General features: G+C 55.1%; 2 protein-coding genes across 4 annotated transcripts; one reads left to right on the top strand and one right to left on the bottom strand.

Annotated features, from left to right (window-relative positions):
- Positions 1–64: 64 nt before the first annotated feature.
- STK36 (serine/threonine kinase 36) lies at positions 65–13768 on the bottom strand. 3 transcript variants are annotated; one of them, XM_038143164.1, is made up of 26 exons: positions 12924–13768; positions 12079–12188; positions 11174–11314; positions 10395–10472; positions 9838–9968; positions 9349–9598; positions 8850–8943; positions 8416–8585; positions 8024–8223; positions 7819–7945; positions 7565–7708; positions 7116–7295; positions 6803–6900; positions 6353–6458; positions 5454–5595; positions 5043–5170; positions 4352–4456; positions 4044–4142; positions 3760–3854; positions 3379–3442; positions 2865–3194; positions 2307–2481; positions 1753–1900; positions 1390–1549; positions 389–1129; positions 65–288 (listed from the first exon to the last, which is right to left on the bottom strand). In XM_038143164.1, the coding sequence occupies exons 2-26, from the start codon at positions 12160–12162 to the stop codon at positions 100–102; spliced, it is 4179 nt and encodes a 1392-aa protein (XP_037999092.1). In that variant the 5' UTR covers positions 12163–12188; positions 12924–13768; the 3' UTR covers positions 65–99. The 3 variants fall into 3 exon arrangements, with proteins under 3 accessions (XP_037999092.1, XP_037999091.1, XP_037999093.1); XM_038143163.1 differs by lacking the exon at positions 12924–13768 and adding an exon at positions 12321–12420; XM_038143165.1 differs by lacking the exon at positions 12924–13768 and having other exon boundaries at positions 2865–2939; positions 3084–3194; positions 12079–12405.
- On the top strand, positions 12425–19591 carry RNF25 (ring finger protein 25). The gene is made up of 10 exons (XM_038143186.1): positions 12425–12507; positions 12642–12716; positions 12789–12891; positions 12986–13053; positions 13775–13844; positions 13969–14040; positions 14761–14901; positions 15641–15730; positions 16234–16368; positions 16484–19591. The coding sequence occupies exons 1-10, from the start codon at positions 12470–12472 to the stop codon at positions 17204–17206; spliced, it is 1515 nt and encodes a 504-aa protein (XP_037999114.1). The 5' UTR covers positions 12425–12469; the 3' UTR covers positions 17207–19591.
- Positions 19592–20043: the final 452 nt, after the last annotated feature.

Here is a 20043-nt window from a genome sequence, read left to right as displayed (position 1 = left end):
GAGTCCCCTTCAGGCGGACAACGCGGGTTGCAAGGAAGGTCCGGCTGGAGCCTGAGGAGGGTGAAGGAAGCGTCCGTGGCGTCCCGGGATGCCCGGGCGTCACCGCTCGGCGCCGGTACGCGGCGACAGCTGGCTGGGCCCCGCGCGGCCGGGCAGAACTGCGAGGCGGCGGAGGAGCAGCTCGCACTGGCGGCGGAAGAGCGGCTCGCCGTGCCGGGCAGAAGGCGACCGGGGACTGACAGCGGCCAGCGCGGCCAGCCTCTCGGTGGCTTTGAGGGACAGCAGGACCTGCACAGCCAAGAGAGGGACAGCAGTCACCCACCGGCCTGACCCTTGTCCCTGCAACACCATCAGGTGCCCCAAAGGAGCCGAGGTCCCCGTGCAGTACCTGCTGGATCCCAGGGTGCTGGCTGAGGGCTCGCAGTGCCGCGAGGGCTCCCTCCCGCGCGGTCCCCCGCGGGTCCTGGCAGGTCACCTGCAGCAGGAGGTCGGGGGCCCTGTTCTGGATCAGCAGATCCCGCAGCTCCTCCCCGCGCTGGCCCAGGTTGCTCAGGGCCAGGGCCGCGTTGTAGCACGTCTGGGCCCGCGAGTCGCTCAGCAGCCGGGTCAGCGCGGGCACGGCCCTGCCCAGGGTCCCTGCCGGGCAAGACGCGTGGCAGGCGGCGTTGCCCACTGCAAAGGTGGCTGCCCTGCGCACGCAGCTCTCCGGGTCTGACAGGCACTCCAGCAGCCTCTCCAGCCAACCGGGCTGGCTCTGCAGCACTGGGGAAAAGCTGTGGCGGAGCAGGTTGCCCAGCAAGTTGCAGGTTCTGGCTCGTATCAGGTGATGCTTGTGGCTGAGCAGGTAGGTCAGTGGCTGGTCAGCCACATCTGAGTCCCTCAGGATCCTCTGCAGAAAGGGCAGGTGCTCTGAACAGGCCCGGGCCACGTGGGTCAGGAGAGATAGGAGGTCACTTGTGAGTATGACATTGTCTGAGGACAAGACAGACTTCAAGAAGGCAACAATGTGCTCCGAGGCAGCAGCTTCCCTCACCACTTGGTCTATGACCCCTGTATCAGACACCACAAATTGGCACAAGAGGCCCATGGGGAGCTCGGTGAACGAGAAGGGCAGATGGTGAGCGCAGACCTAAGGTAGAAGGACAGACAGCACTGCTGAGTGCACTGTGCTCACACATGAGCCAAGCCAAGCAGCAGCTGAAGGCAGCCAGCAGGTCAGTGCAAGCTTAGCAGCCAGTCAAGCTTCTCCAAGGGCTGCATGGCACCCAAATGACATCCTTGTGTGGGCTGCCAACATGACGTGAAGTGGTGCCATGCACTGGGGACTGCAACGTAGGGAAGGGTCACCACAGTAAGGGGGGAAGGAGGAACACAGGGCCAGGAGAGTACCTGCAGCAGCTGGGCAGGGATCTGGGTATCTTTCACAGCCTCCATGATCAGTGCTAAGGTGTCTTTATCCACATCCAGGGCAAAAGGGAAAGAGAGCAGCTGGCAGACCTGGATGACCACATCTGGGACAACTTCAGGGTCCCCATCCTTTCCTGCTTGCCTGAATTTGTGAAAGAAAGAGGGCTTAATACAGAGACAATCAGCAAAACCTTAGGGCAAGGGGCAAAGGGCATTCCCTGTGCCAGGCACTTAGGAGAGGCTCTGCACGTGCCAGGTCAGGAACTTCTCAGCCCTTGGTGTGCTCATGTCCATGCCCCATTCAGCAGCTGAGCTCTGCCCACTTCAGCCATTGCCACAACTCACATCTGTGCCATGCATGCCAAGAAGCCAGGGGACAGCAGTCTCTTCAGTGTCACCGTGAGGACACCATGGGAGTGGGTGAGCTGAGGCAGACACTGGTGGGACTCACGAGTGAAGATGCTGAGGGCCAGGCTGAGGAATAACAGGATTCCTGCAGAGAAAGCAGCAGGCAGAAGGGCAAACCTAGAGAAGGCTGTAAAGTTCCTTCACTTCTGTCTGTGCTACCTCAAGGCTGCTCCAGGGTGGATTCTGTGAGTCCCTACCCAAAACCGGAAAATCTCCACCCAGGTGGTCACACCTGCCAGACTGGACATTCCCTGCAGCATAGGCATCCTTTTTTGCTCCTCCACAGCCAGCTCAGCTGAGCTGCTGCCAACTGGGCACAGTATGGGCCAGCCCAGCCCTCTCTCCCCAGAAGACACTGCAATCCTCAAAAACACCACCTGAGTCCTCTGGCCTCAGGAAACAGATGTGGAGAGGGACAGACATGGGCAAGTCTGAGGGCAGGATGTGAAGCAGGGTCCAGGGCAGATGCCCTGCTGTCCCGCAGCTCCTACCTTGAGGGGAGAGGAGGTTCCAGTCTGGCTCTGCCATGGGGTGACCAGCACCTGGGGGTGGATCTCCCTCCAGCACTGCCCTGTTGGTGCCCACATGAAGCGCCACAGCAACACAATGCCAGACCAGGCTCCATAGCTCAGAGGAAGCAAAGCCCTGCTCCAAGACCACATTCTCCTAGAGGCAGAGAGGCAGATGTCAGAGGCCTTCAAGGTCCTCCATGGCTCCCCAGGGTTCTCATACATGGCTCTGCCAGTCCCATGGTCCTCTGAAGGTCAGGGCTAGACACCCATGGGCCAGGAGTCCTGTTGCACCTTTCCGTAGTGTCAGACCCCGGGCATCTCTGCCCTTCTTCACTCCAGTGTGCCCATGGCTCAGCCCTCCCCACCCACCACTCTCCCATCAGCCCTGCAGGGACACGCGGTGACTTTCATGGGGTTGTACAGCCAAAACTGCACCGTTCCTGATTTCCCTCAGCCTCGTTACCAATGTGCATTCAGGCCTTTTTGCCACCACACCTTTTGGCAGGGACCAGGCAAAGGAGATGGCTAGACTGGTACCTGTTCAAGGAGTTTCAGCAGGAGGAAAAATAACCCATCATAGAGACCAGCACCCATTGGCAGGGGGAGCTGCAGCTGTAAGAGAGTGGGAGACACTCTGAAGCTGGGTGCTGGGCTTGAGGGCAGCAGCATCACCCTTGCATGCTTCTGAGCCCATCTTTGCACACCTCTACAGTGCGGTATGCAAGGGTCCCCAGCTTCTCTGTCCCCATCCCATACCTCAGCAGGTGCAGTCAGTGCATTTGTTACCACTGGTAGGATTTTTTCTTTCTTGAGCTCCAAAGCCACCCCATGCTGACTGAGCTGTGCCAGGAGAAACGCTGCAGCACCCTGTGGGACAAGGAGAATTCAGCACCTTTGGGACTTTCCCATCTGCTCAGTCACTATTGACCCTTCATCCCTTGGCCTCATCCCACTCTGAGTGAGGAAGAGTAAGGCCCAAATGGGATGCACAGGTCTGCAAGGCTGTCAGTAGTGGCTTGGGGGGGAGGGGGGGGGGCGGTGGGTGGCTTACCACAAGGGACACAACAGGAGACTGGGTGATGAGATCCACAGCCAGAGCAACAACCTCCTCACACCTGAAATGCAGGGACCAGGAGAGAAGCACAATGTTCCCACAGCTTCACATAATGCAGAACAGCAGCATCCAATACCCACACGGCTGGGAAGCAGCCATGTTTCAGGAGGAACCCTGGTTCACAGCACCTCCTTGTCTGCTCTGGGTCATCCTCACCACATCCCCAGCATCCACCCACACTGCCCAGCATTCTGCTGGTACATCAGGATCAGAGGGATCAGTGGAAATAGGTTCCAGCTCCGGACAGTGTGCAAGACAGAGTGCTGTTCAGGGCAGGGCATGTTCCTCTCCCACCCATGAGTGAAAGTGTCTGCTTACCTGGGAGGGGATGCCTGAAGCTGCAGGGTGAGCAGGGCCAGCAGGTACAGAGAGGCTTCACGGGCTGTCTCCTGGGTCACCTCCACCACAGGGACCTACCAAAGGAACAGAACTCATAGCAGGGAAGAAGGAGGTGTTTCTGGGCCCAGGAGGAGAACTGCACTCTTCCAATTAAACTCCCCAAAACTCCTCTTCCCCCACAGATTCATCTGACCAGTGCTCAGAGGAATGTGGCCTGCTTGATTCCACTCCTACCCCTCCACCAGCGCTGGGGTCAGTCCTACCTCACCCTTCAAGAGCTGCATGAGGGAACCCCACAGTGGCTGGCTCCTTCCCAGGTGCTGGCACAGGTTTGGGTAGGCATGGCAGCCAGCATAGAGGATCTGCAAGGCAGAGGGGAGAGATGTCACCAGCCCCTGTAGACAGGTTCCACCCCATGGCTACCATGGGCTCATTTATTCAACAACTGACACCAGGCAGGTGGGAGCCATTGAGGGCTAAGCTCACAGTTCCCTCTTCACCATGCTCCTAATTCCAGAGCAAAGGCCCAGGCACCTCTGGGCAGAGCCAAATAAAGGGACTGGGCCATTACCTTCAGGACGTTCAAGGAGCAGCCTGGGTCCTCCAGTCTCCCCAGCAGTCTTGCAAGCTGCTGGCTCTCTCCTTCCATAAGCTTTTCAGCTACTGCGTGAGCAACCTGCAGAAATCAGCCTGTTTTGCACTCTGGGCACCTGAAGCACTGCCCAGACTAGAAGAGTTTAATGCTAGCAACAATTTCATGAAAGAAAGCATCTGCTTCCTACAGGGATGCCTATCTGCCATGACCTAGCATGGCTTTGATGCAGAGTCCCAGAGCTGAGATGAGCAAGGTAAGATTCCTCCTCTGCTTCCCTCCTTGTTGACTCAGAGTTAAAGAATCAAATGTAAGTAAACCTGTAATTGTTTTCCCTCTTACTGTCCCTTCAATTTCAGATTTCCCACAGTTCATATCACTGTAATAAAAGAATTCTTCATGTTTTCCCTGCTTGGTCTAGTTCTTTACTTAGCCCATTACATAGTTCAAATACTAAGTTTGAGTCTCTTAATTGATTCAAGAATCCTTACATTCCTAAGGTCAGCTATTGGTTGGGGAGGTTGGCAGCCCACAAATATGAGCCCTGCAGTCAATAAAGCCAGAGGATCCCAGCCCTCCACACTACTGCTGAGAAAGAGATCCTCCTAGAATGTTCTGCTGCCCTTAGGAAGACCACACCTCTTCACCCTGTACAGAGAGCTGGTCTGACCTGCTGCTTGGCTTCCTGACAGCTGTTTCTCTCCAGGGGGATGCTGCATGCAGCAGCCAACGCAGCCAGGAAGAGGTCTGACACACATGGGCTCTGGTCATGGGCTGACTTGCCCTCCACTGCTGCACCTGCATGGGGAGAGATCTGGGGAGTCATTGTGCTCAAGGTGCTGAGCACAGGCAGCAGGGTAGGGTTGGATGGCAAGAGAGAAAAAGTCAGGCTTGTGACATAAGGAGGGTGAGATCTGGGATTGAGGGAGGAGAGCCCAGGTTAGCAGGGGTCTGGACAGATAAATTTCAGCCACCTCTTCTGGCCAACAGCACTACAATGGCTGTCAGTGCTCTGATGGAGCCCAAGGGGAGGAAGGATAAGAAACCCCAGGAAGAGGTGGTGAGCTGCTACCACTGCTACCTCGGAGAGCAGGCTGCTCTGAGATGGATCCTTGAAGGAGTCTGTGCAGCAGGGGCTGATGCTCCTCTTGCAGCCTGGTGTAGAAGTGTGCAGAGACAGAAGGGTCTGTCGTATCCAGGCTCTCACAGAGCTGGGTGAAGCACTGGGGAAGACACAGGGGTTGCCATCACTGCAGACTGAGTTTGAGAGGAAAGAAAAGGACAGCACAGGAGGAAGCTGTGGGAGGACAGCAGAGATGAGAGAAGGACTCATGCTGGAACTTCAAGGACCTCCAAATGCCCACTCCAGCCAGGTTACTGTATGGGACCCACATCTGGCTGCATGCTGCTGAAGTGAGCAGTACACATGGAGGCACATGTCCCTCCTCACTTCTAACACAGCCTGGCAGAGCATGCCCAACAGCTACTTTTGCTCTTGCTGACTCTGGCACTAAAACATGCAGCTCAAAAACAAAGGCTAAAAGATATCAAATGCAAGCCTGTATGCATCTCCTGCCCGAGCCACATGTGAATCATACTCCAGTGCTGAGAACCCGCTGTGCCCACCCAGCACAATCCCAGCAGCAGAAGTTTTGGCAGCAGAGCCAGGGGCATGTCTGGTGAAGTGACACTTTTTGTGCCAGAGTGTGTACAAGGGGCTGCACCTGCCATCAGCTCAGCCAGTAAAGCCACACCAGAATGGTAAGGCCAGTGAAAGTGCCCCCTGAGAGACCTTCTTTTTGTATGTGATTCCCCGCAAAAACCCCAACTGGTGAGACAGCCTGCCCTGACAAGAACACATCAGACCCCATAGTTAGGAGCAGGGTCCTCAGGCTGTGTTCCTCCAACATGCACAGACAACCCCATAGCTTCTGTTCTGGAGGCAGAGGGTGTGGAGGAGGAAGATGGGAGCACCCTTACCAGGAGGCTTTGCTGGCAGAGTCTCATCTCACTGTCGACTGGCACAGCCAGCAGCTCCGGCAGCAGGGCCAGAAAGCAGTCAGCACTCTTCTGAACGGCCTGCAGGCTGGGGGGGCAGCAGGGACAGATGAGTGCAGAGAAACATGGCCCCTTGTTGTGAGGACAGGCCCACATGGCTCTGGCTAATGGAGCAGGCAACACACTCGCACTGTGAGCTGCTGTCAGCAAGCAGCACAACTAGACTTGTCAACTGTGCCTTTCCTTTGGTTAATCCCGTTCAAGGAAAGTGCTCCTCTGTGAGCACAGCAATATGGCATGAAGCACTTAGGCCATGATGCTCCCCCATAGAGACAACTCCAGCTGCAGAGTATGAACACCACCCTTCCACTTACTGCCTGTGGTCCCCGAAGTGGTCACACAAGACCTCAGGGAACAGAAGGTTGTCCCTACCTGTGCTTTTGCCCACTCTCCTCCAGGCTACATTCACTGCTGAAATAAACTTTGGTCACCATGAGGAGGTCTGTCAGCACAGCGATACACCAGGGCTGCTGCAGAATCCAGAAAGAAACCATAAATGGGGATTGTCTGCTGGCCATCCCCACACCACTACGACAGGACCCTTCCCTACCAGAACCTCCTCCTCTACAAGGGTGCCTGGAAGAGGAACCTGTGAGCCAGATCCAGCAGGACACCAGGGCCTCCTCAGGACCAGCACTCTGTAGGGCTGGAAGGCGCCTATATTTCCCTGGGGTTCTACACCCACCTGCTTGGTGATACCACTTTCCAGGATCTGCTTGGCTAGACACAGCAGGGACAGAGGCACATTCAGCTCTTGGCAGAAGTGGTCCAGCAGCTCAACATCACACTGGGTAGACAGGAGGTTGCCAATAACACGAAGCACAGAACGAAGATGGGAGGCTCCCTCCAGCATCCCTTCCAGCACCTGGACACAGAGAAGCCAGAAGAGCTTATAATGAGCAGCAGTTTTGGTGTCTCCACCAGCCATGGAGCAGCCCTTCAACCCATTCAGGCTGGGGACAGCAGAGGAGCAGATGGCAAGCCAAGTGCACAAGACAGTTCCAACTCCCGGAGAAGTAGAGGATCTTTTTGCTGGCTGGACTGAGGATTCTCCATATGTTTCCAACCCAATCCTGACGAAGAAGGCAGCATCCAAGTCTCCAGTCTTAGTTGCCTGGGTCAGCCATCACTTACCTGCTGAGCAGAGTCTGCCAGGCGGTCCTGGACACGTTGCTGGAAAGCTGGGTCCCTCAGGAGGCTCAGAGGCATGTTCAGCTGCATGGCTGAGGCCTCAGTGTCCTCAGTCACGTGCTGCCACTCCTCATCACTCTCCAGCTCCTAGCCACAGAAGAGAGAGGACTGGTGCCACAGACCCTGCCAGTCCCAGGGTCTCTGTACCAGCCCCTGGCAACTGAGCCCTGTTGTCCTCACTGAAGACACCACCTTACCTCATTCTCCAGGTCCACAGCCTCAATGCTGTGCCTGCTGTAGGCCTCTGCCCTGCCAGCACCAGGCTGTGGAGGGGAACCTGCTCCAGGAAACTCCCACTCATAGTCTTGAGAGAGGCTGTGCTGCCTGGCCAAGGAAACAGTACAGTCAGTGAAAGACCTTTCCCTTCCCTCTTCCTCCTTCCCCAGCCTCTGCCTCCCTCACCCTGGGATGGGAGGAGACTCCTCAAACTCCCACTCTGCGGTGCTGCTCTTTCCTTGCAGGAGATATGGATGCTTCTCATTGGAGGCAGCCAATGGCTCCCTCTCCTCAGGGACTGCCTTCCCTGATGCTGCCCTGGGTCTATGTGTGGGATGTCCATTGACAGAATCCTTCATAGATGCATCATCTGCCTTCAGTTGCCCCTGGTGATGGCAGAGAAGTTTGGTCAGGGCAGGGTTACTCAGTCAGATGAGTCCCCCTCATCCTGCCTTGTGTGTTGCTGACACCCAAGCCTGACCCACGTACTCCTGTGTTTTCCCCCAGGGCCCACTTCAGTGTCCTTCCTTTGCCTTGACTGTGAGACATAGCCAGGGGAACCTCACACTCTTCTCCACCTTTTTCTGTGTCTCTTCAACCATCTTCTGCTGAGCCTTTCTCAAGATCCTGGACGGGCTGCTCCTGGGGGCCACGGAATGGACTTGCTGCTCCTTCAGGGCCTGCAGCTCTGGAGACAGCTTGATGGTGAAGGGGTTTGAAATCCCATGCTCTTCTGTGTCATCAATCACTGGGGAGGCAAGAGGAGAACTTCAGCAGCAACTCTCTCTTGGGACACAGAGAGAGTGATCTCTCTTGGGATCCCAGGGGAATCCTGAGGGACCCAGAGCAAAACCAGGAGCAGGAGATAGGGGTCAGTGTTTGGAAAAAGCTGAGAGGAGAGAGGCATAGACCAGGATAGTAAAAACAGCGTGGCAGGGAGGTCCTCCCAGTCTCTAGACAGTAGTAGAAGGAAGCAGACCTGGACAGTTTTGGAAAAGGAGTAAGTACTCACCAGTAACCCGTCCAGCAATGAAGGGGTGAGAAAGTAGCTCTGGCCATGACAGACGCTCGTGGGGGTCCTTCATTAGCAATCCCTGAAGGAAACTCTGCAGAGCAGTGGAGCAGCAGGATCACTGACACATACTCAGCACCCACCAGAGAGCAGTGTACCCACCAGTCTCCCTCACTAAGGGCACCCAGGAGGCCTGCCTTTCCTGCCTAGCTCTGGGAAAGGAGTAGCTCTAGCGCTTAGGGCGGATGCCAAGACATTTCCCTTCGCAACCCAATAAATCACTCCTCTGCTGGAGGACCCAGTTTCCCAGCCTATGGACAGCAGATATTTGATAACAGTTATAAGGATTCCCCTTCCAGAAGTCCAGCTCTCATTGCTTTTCTGTGTTCTGAAGTCCCTGCTAGGGGACATAGAAGCTAAGAGTGACCCACCAGAGCAGCAGGTGAGGCCAAAACTGCATTAACAGATCTCACATTGCAGACAGGGCCTCAGCCCTTACCTTGAACACAGGGCTCATGGTCATGGGCCATTTGACAGGGTCCTTGATGATGAGGCTGACAAGCTGGAAGATGCTGTTGGTGTAGAAGGGAGGAGTGCCCACAAACAGCTCGTACAGGATGCAGCCCACAGACCACAGGTCTGCTGTGTGGTCATACGGCCGTTCTTCCACCAGCTCAGGGGACATGTACAGCGGGGTGCCCTTGATGGACGTCAGCACCATGGTGTGGATGCTCATGGCACGGGCAAACCTGCTCAGAGCAAAGCACAGACCTCAAGTTCAGGCTGAAACATCTGTTGCAGCTCCCAATGAGTTTATCAATACTTCTTCCCTCTGGAGGACAAAATCTCCCCTCTCTGCTTAACCTCTAAATAAGCACAGAATCCAGGCCCCTTTCTGCACTCCCCCACTCCTCCTCTACAGCATCCAGGAAACTCCTTGGCTGCTCCAAGGCCCAGCGTTACCCTCCAGCTGGCCCCCAGCACTCACCCAAAGTCACAGAGCTTGACAACACCATCTTTGCCCAGCAGGATGTTCTGGGGTTTCATGTCGCGGTGCAGGATGCGGTGGGAGTGCAGGTAATAGAGAGCAGAGATGAGTTGGGCAGCTATGGTCTGGACCTGCCGGAGACACAGAAGCCTCACCCTGTGTCCCGTGGTGCCACCCGCTGGCACAACTACAGGGGCTAGGTCCCTTACAGTCTGGCTCCCACACTACTTCTACTTTTGTCCTGTTTGGGGCAGGGACCAACCCCAGCTGTGGACCAGCAGTTTCTTGGAGTGGGCCAATAGCCAAGGCAGTCCAGTGCTGTGGCCCTTGTAAAGGGAACAGAGAAACTGAGGTCTCTGCAGGATCCCACTGCCCCACAATGCCAACCTGGCCCCCTCTCCATCCTTTTCAGAAGCTCTGCCAGGTGAAGTCCCAGAGGTACCCTCACCCTCCAGACATGTCCAGGCTCACGGCAGAGACCCTCTGCCTGCAGGCACACAAGTTCTGTTTTCTCTAGCCTGCAGCAAACACTGCATGGCCACTGCAATGATAGACACCTGGCTCTCAGGCAAACTCCCATCATCCTCCAGGATCTGGAAGAGCTCTCCCTCTGCGTAGTCAGTCACTACCACCACCTGGAGGGAAGAGCAACAGGGTGAGATCAGGCCCTGGGGACTAGGACAGAGCAGGGTAAGAAATTTGAGGGAGGTGTTGGGGTTCCATCATGCAAAATCCATCAGCTTGGGCTGGGACTTGGAATGGAAGAGAGCTCCCATGGCTGCACTGCAGCAAGGACCTGGCACTTGGCAGAGCTCTTGTAGCTGTCCATATCTCAGACAACCAGCAAAAACAAGAGAAGAGGGAAGGACAGGACAAGACCAGAATGGTACTGCCAAGCCCAGAGGGTAGAATCACTCCCTTGATCTTATTTTGAATATGCTGTCCAATTACTTGATTTCATGCTCCCATGTGCCACAGAATAGTCTTCAATCCTCTCTTAACATATTATATCCATGAGAGTTTAAATCAGTGAAAAGACAGTCTCTGAAGAGACTGATGAGTGAAGAGTGACCTGCATCCTGTGATCTCAAACCACTCCTACTGCATTACACAGCCCCTGGTCAGCTCCTTCACCTCTCCACATGACCCAGTACAGCCCACACAGGTGGTGGCTCCCCACATGGCACATACTAAAGGGCTCTGAAAAACACTAATCAGACCCTGGGATGAAGTCACCGGCATCTCCTGAGAAAGATGTCCCTGCAACACCAGGGGACAGCCCTTGTTCCCGTGCCCCAGTCAAGCAAAAGCCTTTGCCTTGAGTAATCCCCTTCACCTCCTTAGCAGTCTCAAAGCTGTCAAGCATCTGGATGATGTTGGGGTGATGGAGGTCTCTCACAATCTCAATTTCCCGCTGCAGGTTCTTCAGCTCCTTCTCAGACCGCCCCACCTTAGGGATGAACTTCAAGGCCACCACCTTTCAAAGCAGGAAAAGCTGGGATCAGACCAGACTCCTGGTCAGACCCACCCTGGCAAAGGCTGCTTTTAACTCAAACAGGGCTCCAGCTGAACAGGGCTCCAGCTGAACACAGACAATAGAATAATGAGACATTTGCTCACTGGGCCCCTTGGACCTGGGCTCTCCCCAGGCCCTTGCACATCAATACTGGTGCTCACACTTCTTTTCACACTGGTATTTAAAGCAAAGAAATGTAATCAGTGAACACAGATAAAACCAGGACTTCAGAAACATGGGACATGACCTCGAGATGCTGGTGAACAGCAGGCCTAACATGAGCCAGCAGTGTGCCCTGGAAATGAGGAACACTAGCAGCACCCTGGGCTGTATCAACAGGCAGGAACTAAAGTGAAGTCATTTCTGACCTTTATTTCTAATCTTGTGCACCATGTTGGGAATATTGTGGCCGGGTTTTTGGCCCAGAAAGACATCAATAGGCTGGAATGGGTATAGCAGAGAGACTCATGATGGTGAGGAGACTGAAGCATGTGGGAGGACGACAAGGGGATTAAAAATTGAAATAGAGGGAGGTTCAACGTGGTAAGAGGAAAACACATTCAACCTAATGACAGTCAGGCACCAGCCTGTTTGTCTTGGTGGGTTCAGATAATCTAAACTTAGTGCTGGCTCTGCTTTGAGGTCTTGAGGTCGCTCCTGATGTCCCTTGAGTCCGGATGACAGCCCCGGCCACACACAGCAGAGCCCCAGCCCTGTCCCCTCACCTGGGCGCTGTGCTTCCGGCGCCCCTTGTACACGCGCCCAAAGGACCCTTCGCCGATCATTTCCAGGACGTGGTAGTTCTCCATGGCTCGGGACGGGGCCGCTGAGCTGCCTGGGGAAAAGAGGCAAGTGAGGAGCAGCGTGTCCCCTTCCGCGGGCACCTCTCCTCCCGCGGGGCTGCACCCGGCGCCCGTTCCCCTGGGCGAGTGTCGTTCCCCTCGCCCCAGGCTTTGTTCCTGCCCACCGGCTCGAAGGCGGGACGAGCCCCGAGCCCTGGTGGCAGCGATCCCGCCGCGGGACGAGCCTCGCCGCGCTCCGCTCCGGCCCCGGCCCCGCCGCCGAGGCGTCTCCAGGCAACGGGCTCCCCCTTCCGCTTCCGGGGCGAGCGGGGAGATGGCGGCGGCCGGTGAGGAAGCGGAGGCGACGGACTGGTAACAGCCCCCGTACCTTCCCCGGTCTCTGCACCCTCCCGCGTGCCCGCACCCTTCCCGGCCCCCGCACCCCCGCTGTCCCGCACCCCCAGCCCGCCGGAGCCGTCTGACCCCCGCCTGGTCGGTTCCCGCAGGGCGCTGCCGCCGGAGGTGGAGGTGCTGGAGTCCATCTACCTGGAGGAGCTGCAGGTGGCGCGGGGCCTGGGCAGGTACGTCCCGCGTTCCCCATCCCTGGCCCGGCCCCGCGCCGCCCTCCTCACCCCGAGCTGCCCGTTCTCCAGGTGGGAGCCCTGGGAGATCAGCATCACCCTGCACCCTGCCACGGCCCAGGACCAGGACTCCCAGTACGTCCGCTTCACCCTGGTGCTCTCCGTGCCCCCTCAGGTAGGCTGCCCGCGCCCCCCGCGCCCCTGCACCTCCGAGCCTCGGGCCTCTCCACCATCCTTGTTGTGCTTTGGGTGTTTCTCTTTTATCCTAGTATCCTGATAAAGCTCCGGAGATCTCCATCAGGAATCCGCGGGGGCTGTCAGATGAGCAAATTCAAAAGTGAGTGCCAGGAGGGTGGGGAGTAGCAATCCTTTCCTCCAGAGATCCAGGAGGCAGAACTGATCGACAAGCCTTCTGTAATTCACATGACTTCCTGTGTCTGGTTAACAAATGGATACAGGTCTCTAAATTGCTTTGTCCTAAACCCCTCAGGAGCCACTGGTGCCGAATTTGACACAGAGGGGTCCGCCTTGTGGTTATTCCCCTGTGGTTCCCCTGAAATGTTATCTGAATCCCTGGGGCCTTGAAAGTTGCTGGTCCTGCCCTGACAGTGGTGGGACTGCTCCAAGCCCTTGGGCAGCCCGTTGTTGCCTTTGTGCTTCAGTCCTTGGCGCAGTGAAATGTGTGCAGAGACTGTGGTGCCTGCCAGCAGTACAAGAGGACGTGGCTCCCAACAGACCTGCTCAGGGACTGCTGTCAGATGAACAAAGCCTGGGATTCACCAAAACCAAAGGATGCTGGCTGAGCTCAAGCTGAGGCCATCAGCAAACCTGCTCCTGCAAGTCCTGTCATAACAAAGGCTTCTTGTGCACTGGCTTGTGGGGAGCCAGGACAGCACGTGAATATGTGTGTGCGTGTGTGCCCATCCTGTGCTCCAAGCAAAGCCTGAAGGCCAGTGCTCTCTTTTTTCCTCCTGTCAGCATGGCAGGATAGCAGGTATGTGGGACAGTGAAAATGTGTAGCTAAATTTGTGTTAAGGATTTCTGCTGCTTTGCTGTAGGATTTCCCAGACCCTCAGAAGTGTTGCTGAAGCCAGGCTGGGGACAGAGGTGCTCTATGAACTGATCGAGGTGAGAGTGAGGAGATTGGGTGTGACCAGCCACAGACACTGATCCCTGACTGCCCAAGGGGTGGGACATCCCTGAGCCCGTGGGCAGGCCAGTGAGTAAAACGTTTGCTTTAATGCTTTCACAGAAGGGAAAGGAGATCCTCACTGACAACAATATTCCTCAAGGACAGTGTGTAATCTGCCTCTATGGATTCCAGGTAGGAATGTGTCTCCTGACCCCACAAACTGACTGGGAAGTGAAGCAAGAGAACAGGAAGTCTGATGCTGGGATATCAGCTTGGGACCAAGATGCACCCGAGCAGCTCCCTGCCTCCCATTCTGCACGGGGCCCTTCCTAGTGCAATACATCACATACATCATGCTCTTCCCATCAACTTCTAGATAATCTTCTACAGAAAATGGGCATGGGGCAGCGAGAGATGCTGGAGCATCTCCAAAGAAGTGTAGGCTCTGGGGCTAGTTGATGGTGCATTTCAGCTTCCCTGTGTTGGCTACACCTCACCTGGAGTTCAGCACACAGGTGGTCAGGAGGGACTAGAACATATCCATGCAGGTGCTGAGGTCTGTGGGACAAGGGAGCAGGCCTTACTAGGGTTGCAAGGAAATTCAATACCTGCCTAGGAAGGAGAACACACCAGGTGGGAAGACTGCTGTTACACAGGAACACATGCAGAGAAATCAGTCATGAAATCTTTGCATCTTGACATAAGGAGTGTTTCTAACATTTGAAACAAGAAGCAGCATCCCAGTAATTGCTGAGGGAGTGGAGCTGCAGCCCAACAGATGATGTTGGGTGGCTCTGCTAGCACTAGTTCCCCATGGATACCACTGACACGGAAGTGAAAAGCCAGTTCAGCTGGGTGGTTACACAACTCTTTGCTTAGAAATCCTTCAAAGATGCACTTTTGTCTTGACAGGAGAAAGAAGCCTTCACAAAGACCCAATGCTACCACTACTTCCACTCTCACTGTCTGGCCCGCTATGCCCAGCACATGGAGGAGGAGATCCTCATGCAGCAGGAGGAGAGAGAGCAGCACCTTGCACCATCCCCCAAACAGGTACTGGCCCTCCTTCTTTGGCCCCCTGCACAGACCCTTGTAACATCTGTATCACCCTCTTTGACACGTGGAGCCTCTGCTGAGAATCAACAGGGATTAGACTGAGTTACCTCCAAGGGCCCTTTCTGACCAAACAAGTTGGTTTATCTGATCTCTGGGTCAGTGCCTGGTGTGTCAGGGGGTAAAGGAGTTGCATTTTTAAACTTCTGGAACCACAGAAGTTAAAAAAAAGGGCTCCTTCTCTAGTCCTAGTCCTTGAACTGTGGCGGGGGGGTGTGTGGGTTGCAGCAGGGTAAACACAAATCACCTGTGTTTTGGGGTGATAAAAACTGCCTAGCATGTGTTGGAACAGTTGTCAGCTGCAGAGCAAACAGAACAGCTGAGCATGGAACAAATCAAAGGCTCCTTCCTACAAACCCTTTCAAAGAGGTGCTGCCTTGATAAAACACTCCACTTTGGAGCAGAAAAAATGCATCCTAGGCTGAGGGCTGAAGCCATATGTGTTGTCAGGGGTACTTTGTAAAGCAGTCAGCTGCTGGAGCACAAATCCCAGCATGCCTCCATGTGGAGACACCTTCCATAGCAGGCTGCTTTCATGCTGATGGAACCCCTCTGGGCTTCCTTACCTTGGCAGAAGAGTGAAGAAGACGACCCTGTTGCAATTCCAGTGTGGGGGTATGGACCAGTGCATGAGCTGGATCACAGACAGGGTTTGCTACCATCTCTTGCCTCCCCACAGGAAGTTGGTGTGCAGTGCCCTGTCTGCCGGGAGACCCTGGTCTACGATCTCTGTGCTCTGAAGGCAGCACCACCCCCACAGCACCCTCTGGTAAGAGATGGGGGCTCACCTGCCCAGTCTCCTCACTGGGTAGCTTCAACTGGCACATTGTGAGGGATGAATACATGCACACTCTCTCTCAGGTCCTCCTAGATGTCCTATCCAAAGGGCAGCTCACAAAGCAGGTTCAGTTTTATAGCCCTGAGTTGAGCAGATGTGCTGAGGGAGAGGTGATTCTGCCATGGGGAACATCCCTGCACTCACTGGGATACAGTCAGGTCAGGAGAGTCACCTGATGGTAGCTGCTCTGCATCCTGCCCCACAGCAGGATGGCCCAAGGCAGTCACTGCAGAAACAGTGAGTCTGCACTGGGAGGCTCGGCTTCTGTCCAGGGATTTCCCATGCATCTGTAGGCCTGCTCAGTGTGGCAGAAGGAAGCGGGTTGCCTGGTACTGTGCAAAGAAGGGTTTGGGGAGTAGCTCCCAGCCCTGCCACTGCCTGTCCGTGCTAGGTGTTGAGAGAGCCCTTACCCTGCCTTGCTTTCTTCTGCTCAGGAGCCATACAGGCCAGATGCCAAGGTGCTGCAGCACCAGGAAGAACTGCGCCTGATTTTCAAGAGACAGCAAGAGAAAGGGGGAATCATCGACCCCGAGGCAGAGAGGAACCGATATTTCATCAGCCTCCAGGCGGTACGGCACTGGGGGCAGAGAGTTTCTGAGGGGGCTCTGGGCTGCAGGACCAAGCGCTGTCATCTTCTGTGGGACACCTCTGTCCTTTTCTTAACCAGTGGCTTTTTTCTTTCAGCCTCCAGCTGCTGTGGATCCGGGCCAAGCAGCCGCTGCCTCTGAGGTGTCGGTGAGTGCCCACGCTGCGGACGTGCCCCAGCCGCCCAGCCAAGCCTCGGCTCCCGAGCCAGCTGGGGCATCAGAGCCCAGGGTGGAATCCAGGCAACCTGAGAGGTGTGCTGTGCCCAGAGAGCAACTAAGCAAGAGGGAGAGGCACAGAGGGGAGAGGCCAGGCTCCAGAGGCCGGGGCAGGCAGCTGTGCAGTGGCTCGCAGGAACCAGGAGAGGAAGCCTGTCATGCACTCCATGGCTCCAGGGGGTCCAGGGTCTTCAGCCAGAGAGCAGAGCGTAGACCTGCTGGACGGCACAGCCAGGAGTTTTCAAAGCCTCCCAGTAGAAGCAGGGCTGCTCCTTTGGCTGAAAGAAGGGAGTTGTGCCGTGAAGACCCCTCACCAGCAACAGAAACTGTGGACTTGAAAGAGGAGCACCATGATGTGGAGAAATGGAGCACAGGGGAGGGGACTGAGGCCCGGGGCAGGAAAAAGGAGAACCTGATGTTCAACCGCAGTGACCACAAAGCTGCTCCCAACTGGCAGGGCCACCACAGGCCCTGGGATTGTGGAAGGTGGGAGAGGTCCAGAGTTCAGGAGCGTGGTTCCTACCCCAGAGCACCAAGAGGGCGAGGGCTGTTCAGGCCCAGTGGACATCGAGAAGCCCATCTTGAGAAGGAGAGTGGCTCCTAGCAGGAATGATGAGGGGCTGGGCTGGGGGTAGAAAGGGCTGTTTCTGGAGAGAACAATGAAGCAGTAGCAAGCAGATACTGTATCCCCTGGAAGGGAGGAGGCAGATGGCACCTGGGACAGCGTGGGACAGGCAGTGTCGCCAGGGTATGCGCAATATAAAGCATCCTAGCATAAGCAGCTGGCTGTTACCAGCATTGGAGAAGTAGAATCTTGATAGATCGTTATCAGCCTTGGTCTCAGAGGACCCAGAAGATGGAGGTAGCTTTGGGGACCTGCAGCCATTGTCCCTATAGGTGAAATGCCAAGAAATGTGCACACTACAGAGCAAAGGGTCTGAGCCCAGCATGGTGCCATGGCAGAGCCAAAGTGTGGCAAGACTTTCCCAGGAAGCCAGTGGAGCTGTGGTGGTGCCAAGTGCCAGGGCAGTATCTTGGAGCTCAGCTCCACTTGCTCTGCCCCCCATTCCTTCTCAGAGCACCTTCTCAACTGCTGTGATTGGCCAGGCAAATCCTTATTACACAGGACACTGTCCAGTCCCAGCCAGGACATCCAAATTAAGCTTAAGCCAGCACATTGGCAGGTCACGTCTGTCTGGTGGCTAAGGCTTCACCTTGGCTCCTGCTTCTCCAGAAAGCGCATATTTAGCTGGAGCTCCTGCCCTGTCTTTCAGCTGCTTTTGTGCAGGCAGAAGCTGATGGGGGAACCTCAGAAGAGAGTACTCTGTTTTGTAACCTGTATGTGTCAGAATCCCCCTCCGAGGCCAGGCTGTCTCTTAGCGCTTCTGACGACCCAGAAGTGAAGACATGCCCCAGTATTTTGGATACAGCTTACCCTCGTGTTATCTTCAAGCTGATACTGCTTAAATGAGGATTTGCTGTTTAAACTAACTTGGTGCAGTTCCATCTGCTGCTGCTCCTCCACATATGTAAATGGTGTCCCATTCAGAAGCCATGAAGAGTGATCCCAAACCTCTGAAGTGGGGCAATGCTATTAAATTAATTCGTTGGGTCTTCTCCAGAGCCTGCTCCCTTTGTTTCCTCTGCCCTCTTGCTCCTGTTTGTTGCTTTTTGAAGCAAAGGTGTTGATTCCTGGTATTTCTCAATTCCTTCCCTGTTCCCTACAACCAAGGCTGAGGCAGAGATCTTCCCCTGACACTTCCGGGTGGCAGGAGGGCTCCCTGCTTTGCCTGGCTTAGCGTAAGCTCTCTGCCTCACCTGGACAATACTGATTCCTTCACACTTGTTTGTGCCTTGTCCCCCACCTCTTGTGCCCACAAGTGGGTTGTTACTGTCTTCCTCCTTCTGCTAAGTGCAAAAATAGCAGTGCTACAATGGACCTGCCAGGACTTCATATGAGATCCCCAGGAAACCAACAGCAGTGTGTGCCAAGAAGGCATTTGCCAGTGCACACATCTGTCTGGCTGAGCTTTGGCACATGAAAGTTGCACTATCCCCTTTCTTGACTTGAGAACTCATCTGCTGCCCTGCTTACTCCATGCCTGGTCTTGCCCTGAAGGAGTTGGTTTAACCTGCTGCCCAAGAACCTTCTGTGTTTAAATTTTCAACACCGGTCTATTTTCAAGCCTAATGCTTTAAAATCATTCTTTTTTTCTCCCTCCTTGGTCTGAGCCTACACTACCTGTCCTGGGCTGGCTGATCTGAGAGACAGATGTTGTGCCTTCCTGCAGTTGAGGGCTGAGCACTTGTGCTCTGAAGAGAGCCCTAATTTTCCTTCAGTGCTGCCTCTATCCTTGTTCAGCTGGTTTCTGGGGGAATGGCCTGCCCACACTTGGGTCAAAATGTGCAAACTTTACTTGACATTGGTGCTTGTTCTGCTGCCTCCTGCCTTCACTGGTGAAACTGCTATGTTCCAAGAAAGGCATTTGATTGTGTCCTGAAAGAAACATGGAAGATCTTCACAGCAGCTGAAGCTCCTTGGCTTCCTCTAGTGAGCCAGGATTACTCAGCAGAAACGTTGCTGTGCCATGTTTGGAGCATGGGAATTCAACATGTTTGGAGCATGGAAATCAGAGTGAGGACTTGGATAACTCCAATCAAATGCCAGATGTGTTAGTGGGAAGGGATTTTTCCCTGGGAACAGTGCTTTAGTAAGGGCCCTCTCTGACTCACTGCTGTCAGCCTGGAGCAGATGGCATTTTGCAACAGTATGTGGAAATGAATTTGGGATAAACAAACCAAACCTCCGGGTCAGAGGGAAGGAAGAGAGCTTGCACCCTGACCTGGGTAACCTTGCTTGGTGTCCACCTGTGTCACTTACCTACCTCACAAGGCTGTTGTGAGGCTTAACTGGCAAAAGCCCTCAGGCCAGGCAGAAAGGCACTGGCAGCATCTGTAGCATTAACACTATTAAAAGCAAGCAGCAAGAGATGTTGCGTGTGGTGGCATCGGGTCCCTCTGGCTCCCCCCAAACACTCCCCATCCTCCCAGACTGCTGTGGGACATTTGCCAGTCACTCACTGCCAGTTTTGACCCCCAGCTTTGAGGGAAGAGGCTGAATCTGAGCCGCTAGCCTCTGCAGGATGGCCAAACACAGGGTTTGAGATGCCAACTAGCAGCATCCTGCTCCTTCACTTGCAGAAACATTTGTGGAAGTCTGGGGTTGCATTAAAGCAGTGCCTGTTTGCACCAAAATCCATCCAGGTGCCAATTGACTGTGCCTGTGCATATTGCCCTGTGCTCTTGGTCCCACAGGGCAGAGGCAAGAGGAGGGCTAAGCAGTGACCTACAATTTGGGTTTGGCCTGGAATCCACTCCCCCAGCCCAAGCAAAGTAATGCAACCCCCAAAACTGACCACATTAACATAGGACTGGCTCTGA

Source organism: Motacilla alba, chromosome 7 (genome assembly GCF_015832195.1).
Source record: "Motacilla alba alba isolate MOTALB_02 chromosome 7, Motacilla_alba_V1.0_pri, whole genome shotgun sequence".
Classification (NCBI taxonomy): Eukaryota; Metazoa; Chordata; class Aves; order Passeriformes; family Motacillidae; genus Motacilla; species Motacilla alba.
This window is presented reverse-complemented; position numbering and strand designations above follow the sequence as displayed.

Bases quoted from the DNA above. Each gene is read 5' to 3' on its own strand.
- RNF25 (XM_038143186.1), top strand. From the start codon at position 12,470: ATGGCGGCGGCCGGTGAGGAAGCGGAGGCGACGGACTG. The intron at 14,041-14,760 runs GTAGGAATGTGT...TTGTCTTGACAG, and splicing joins TCTGCCTCTATGGATTCCAG to GAGAAAGAAGCCTTCACAAA. The intron at 16,369-16,483 runs GTACGGCACTGG...TTTTTCTTTCAG, and splicing joins ATTTCATCAGCCTCCAGGCG to CCTCCAGCTGCTGTGGATCC.
- STK36 (XM_038143164.1), bottom strand. From the start codon at position 12,162: ATGGAGAACTACCACGTCCTGGAAATGATCGGCGAAGGGTCCTTTGGG. The intron at 8,586-8,849 runs GTGAGTACTTAC...TTGCCTCCCCAG, and splicing joins CATTGCTGGACGGGTTACTG to TGATTGATGACACAGAAGAG. The intron at 7,709-7,818 runs GTAAGGTGGTGT...TTCTGTGGCTAG, and splicing joins CTGTGGACCTGGAGAATGAG to GAGCTGGAGAGTGATGAGGA.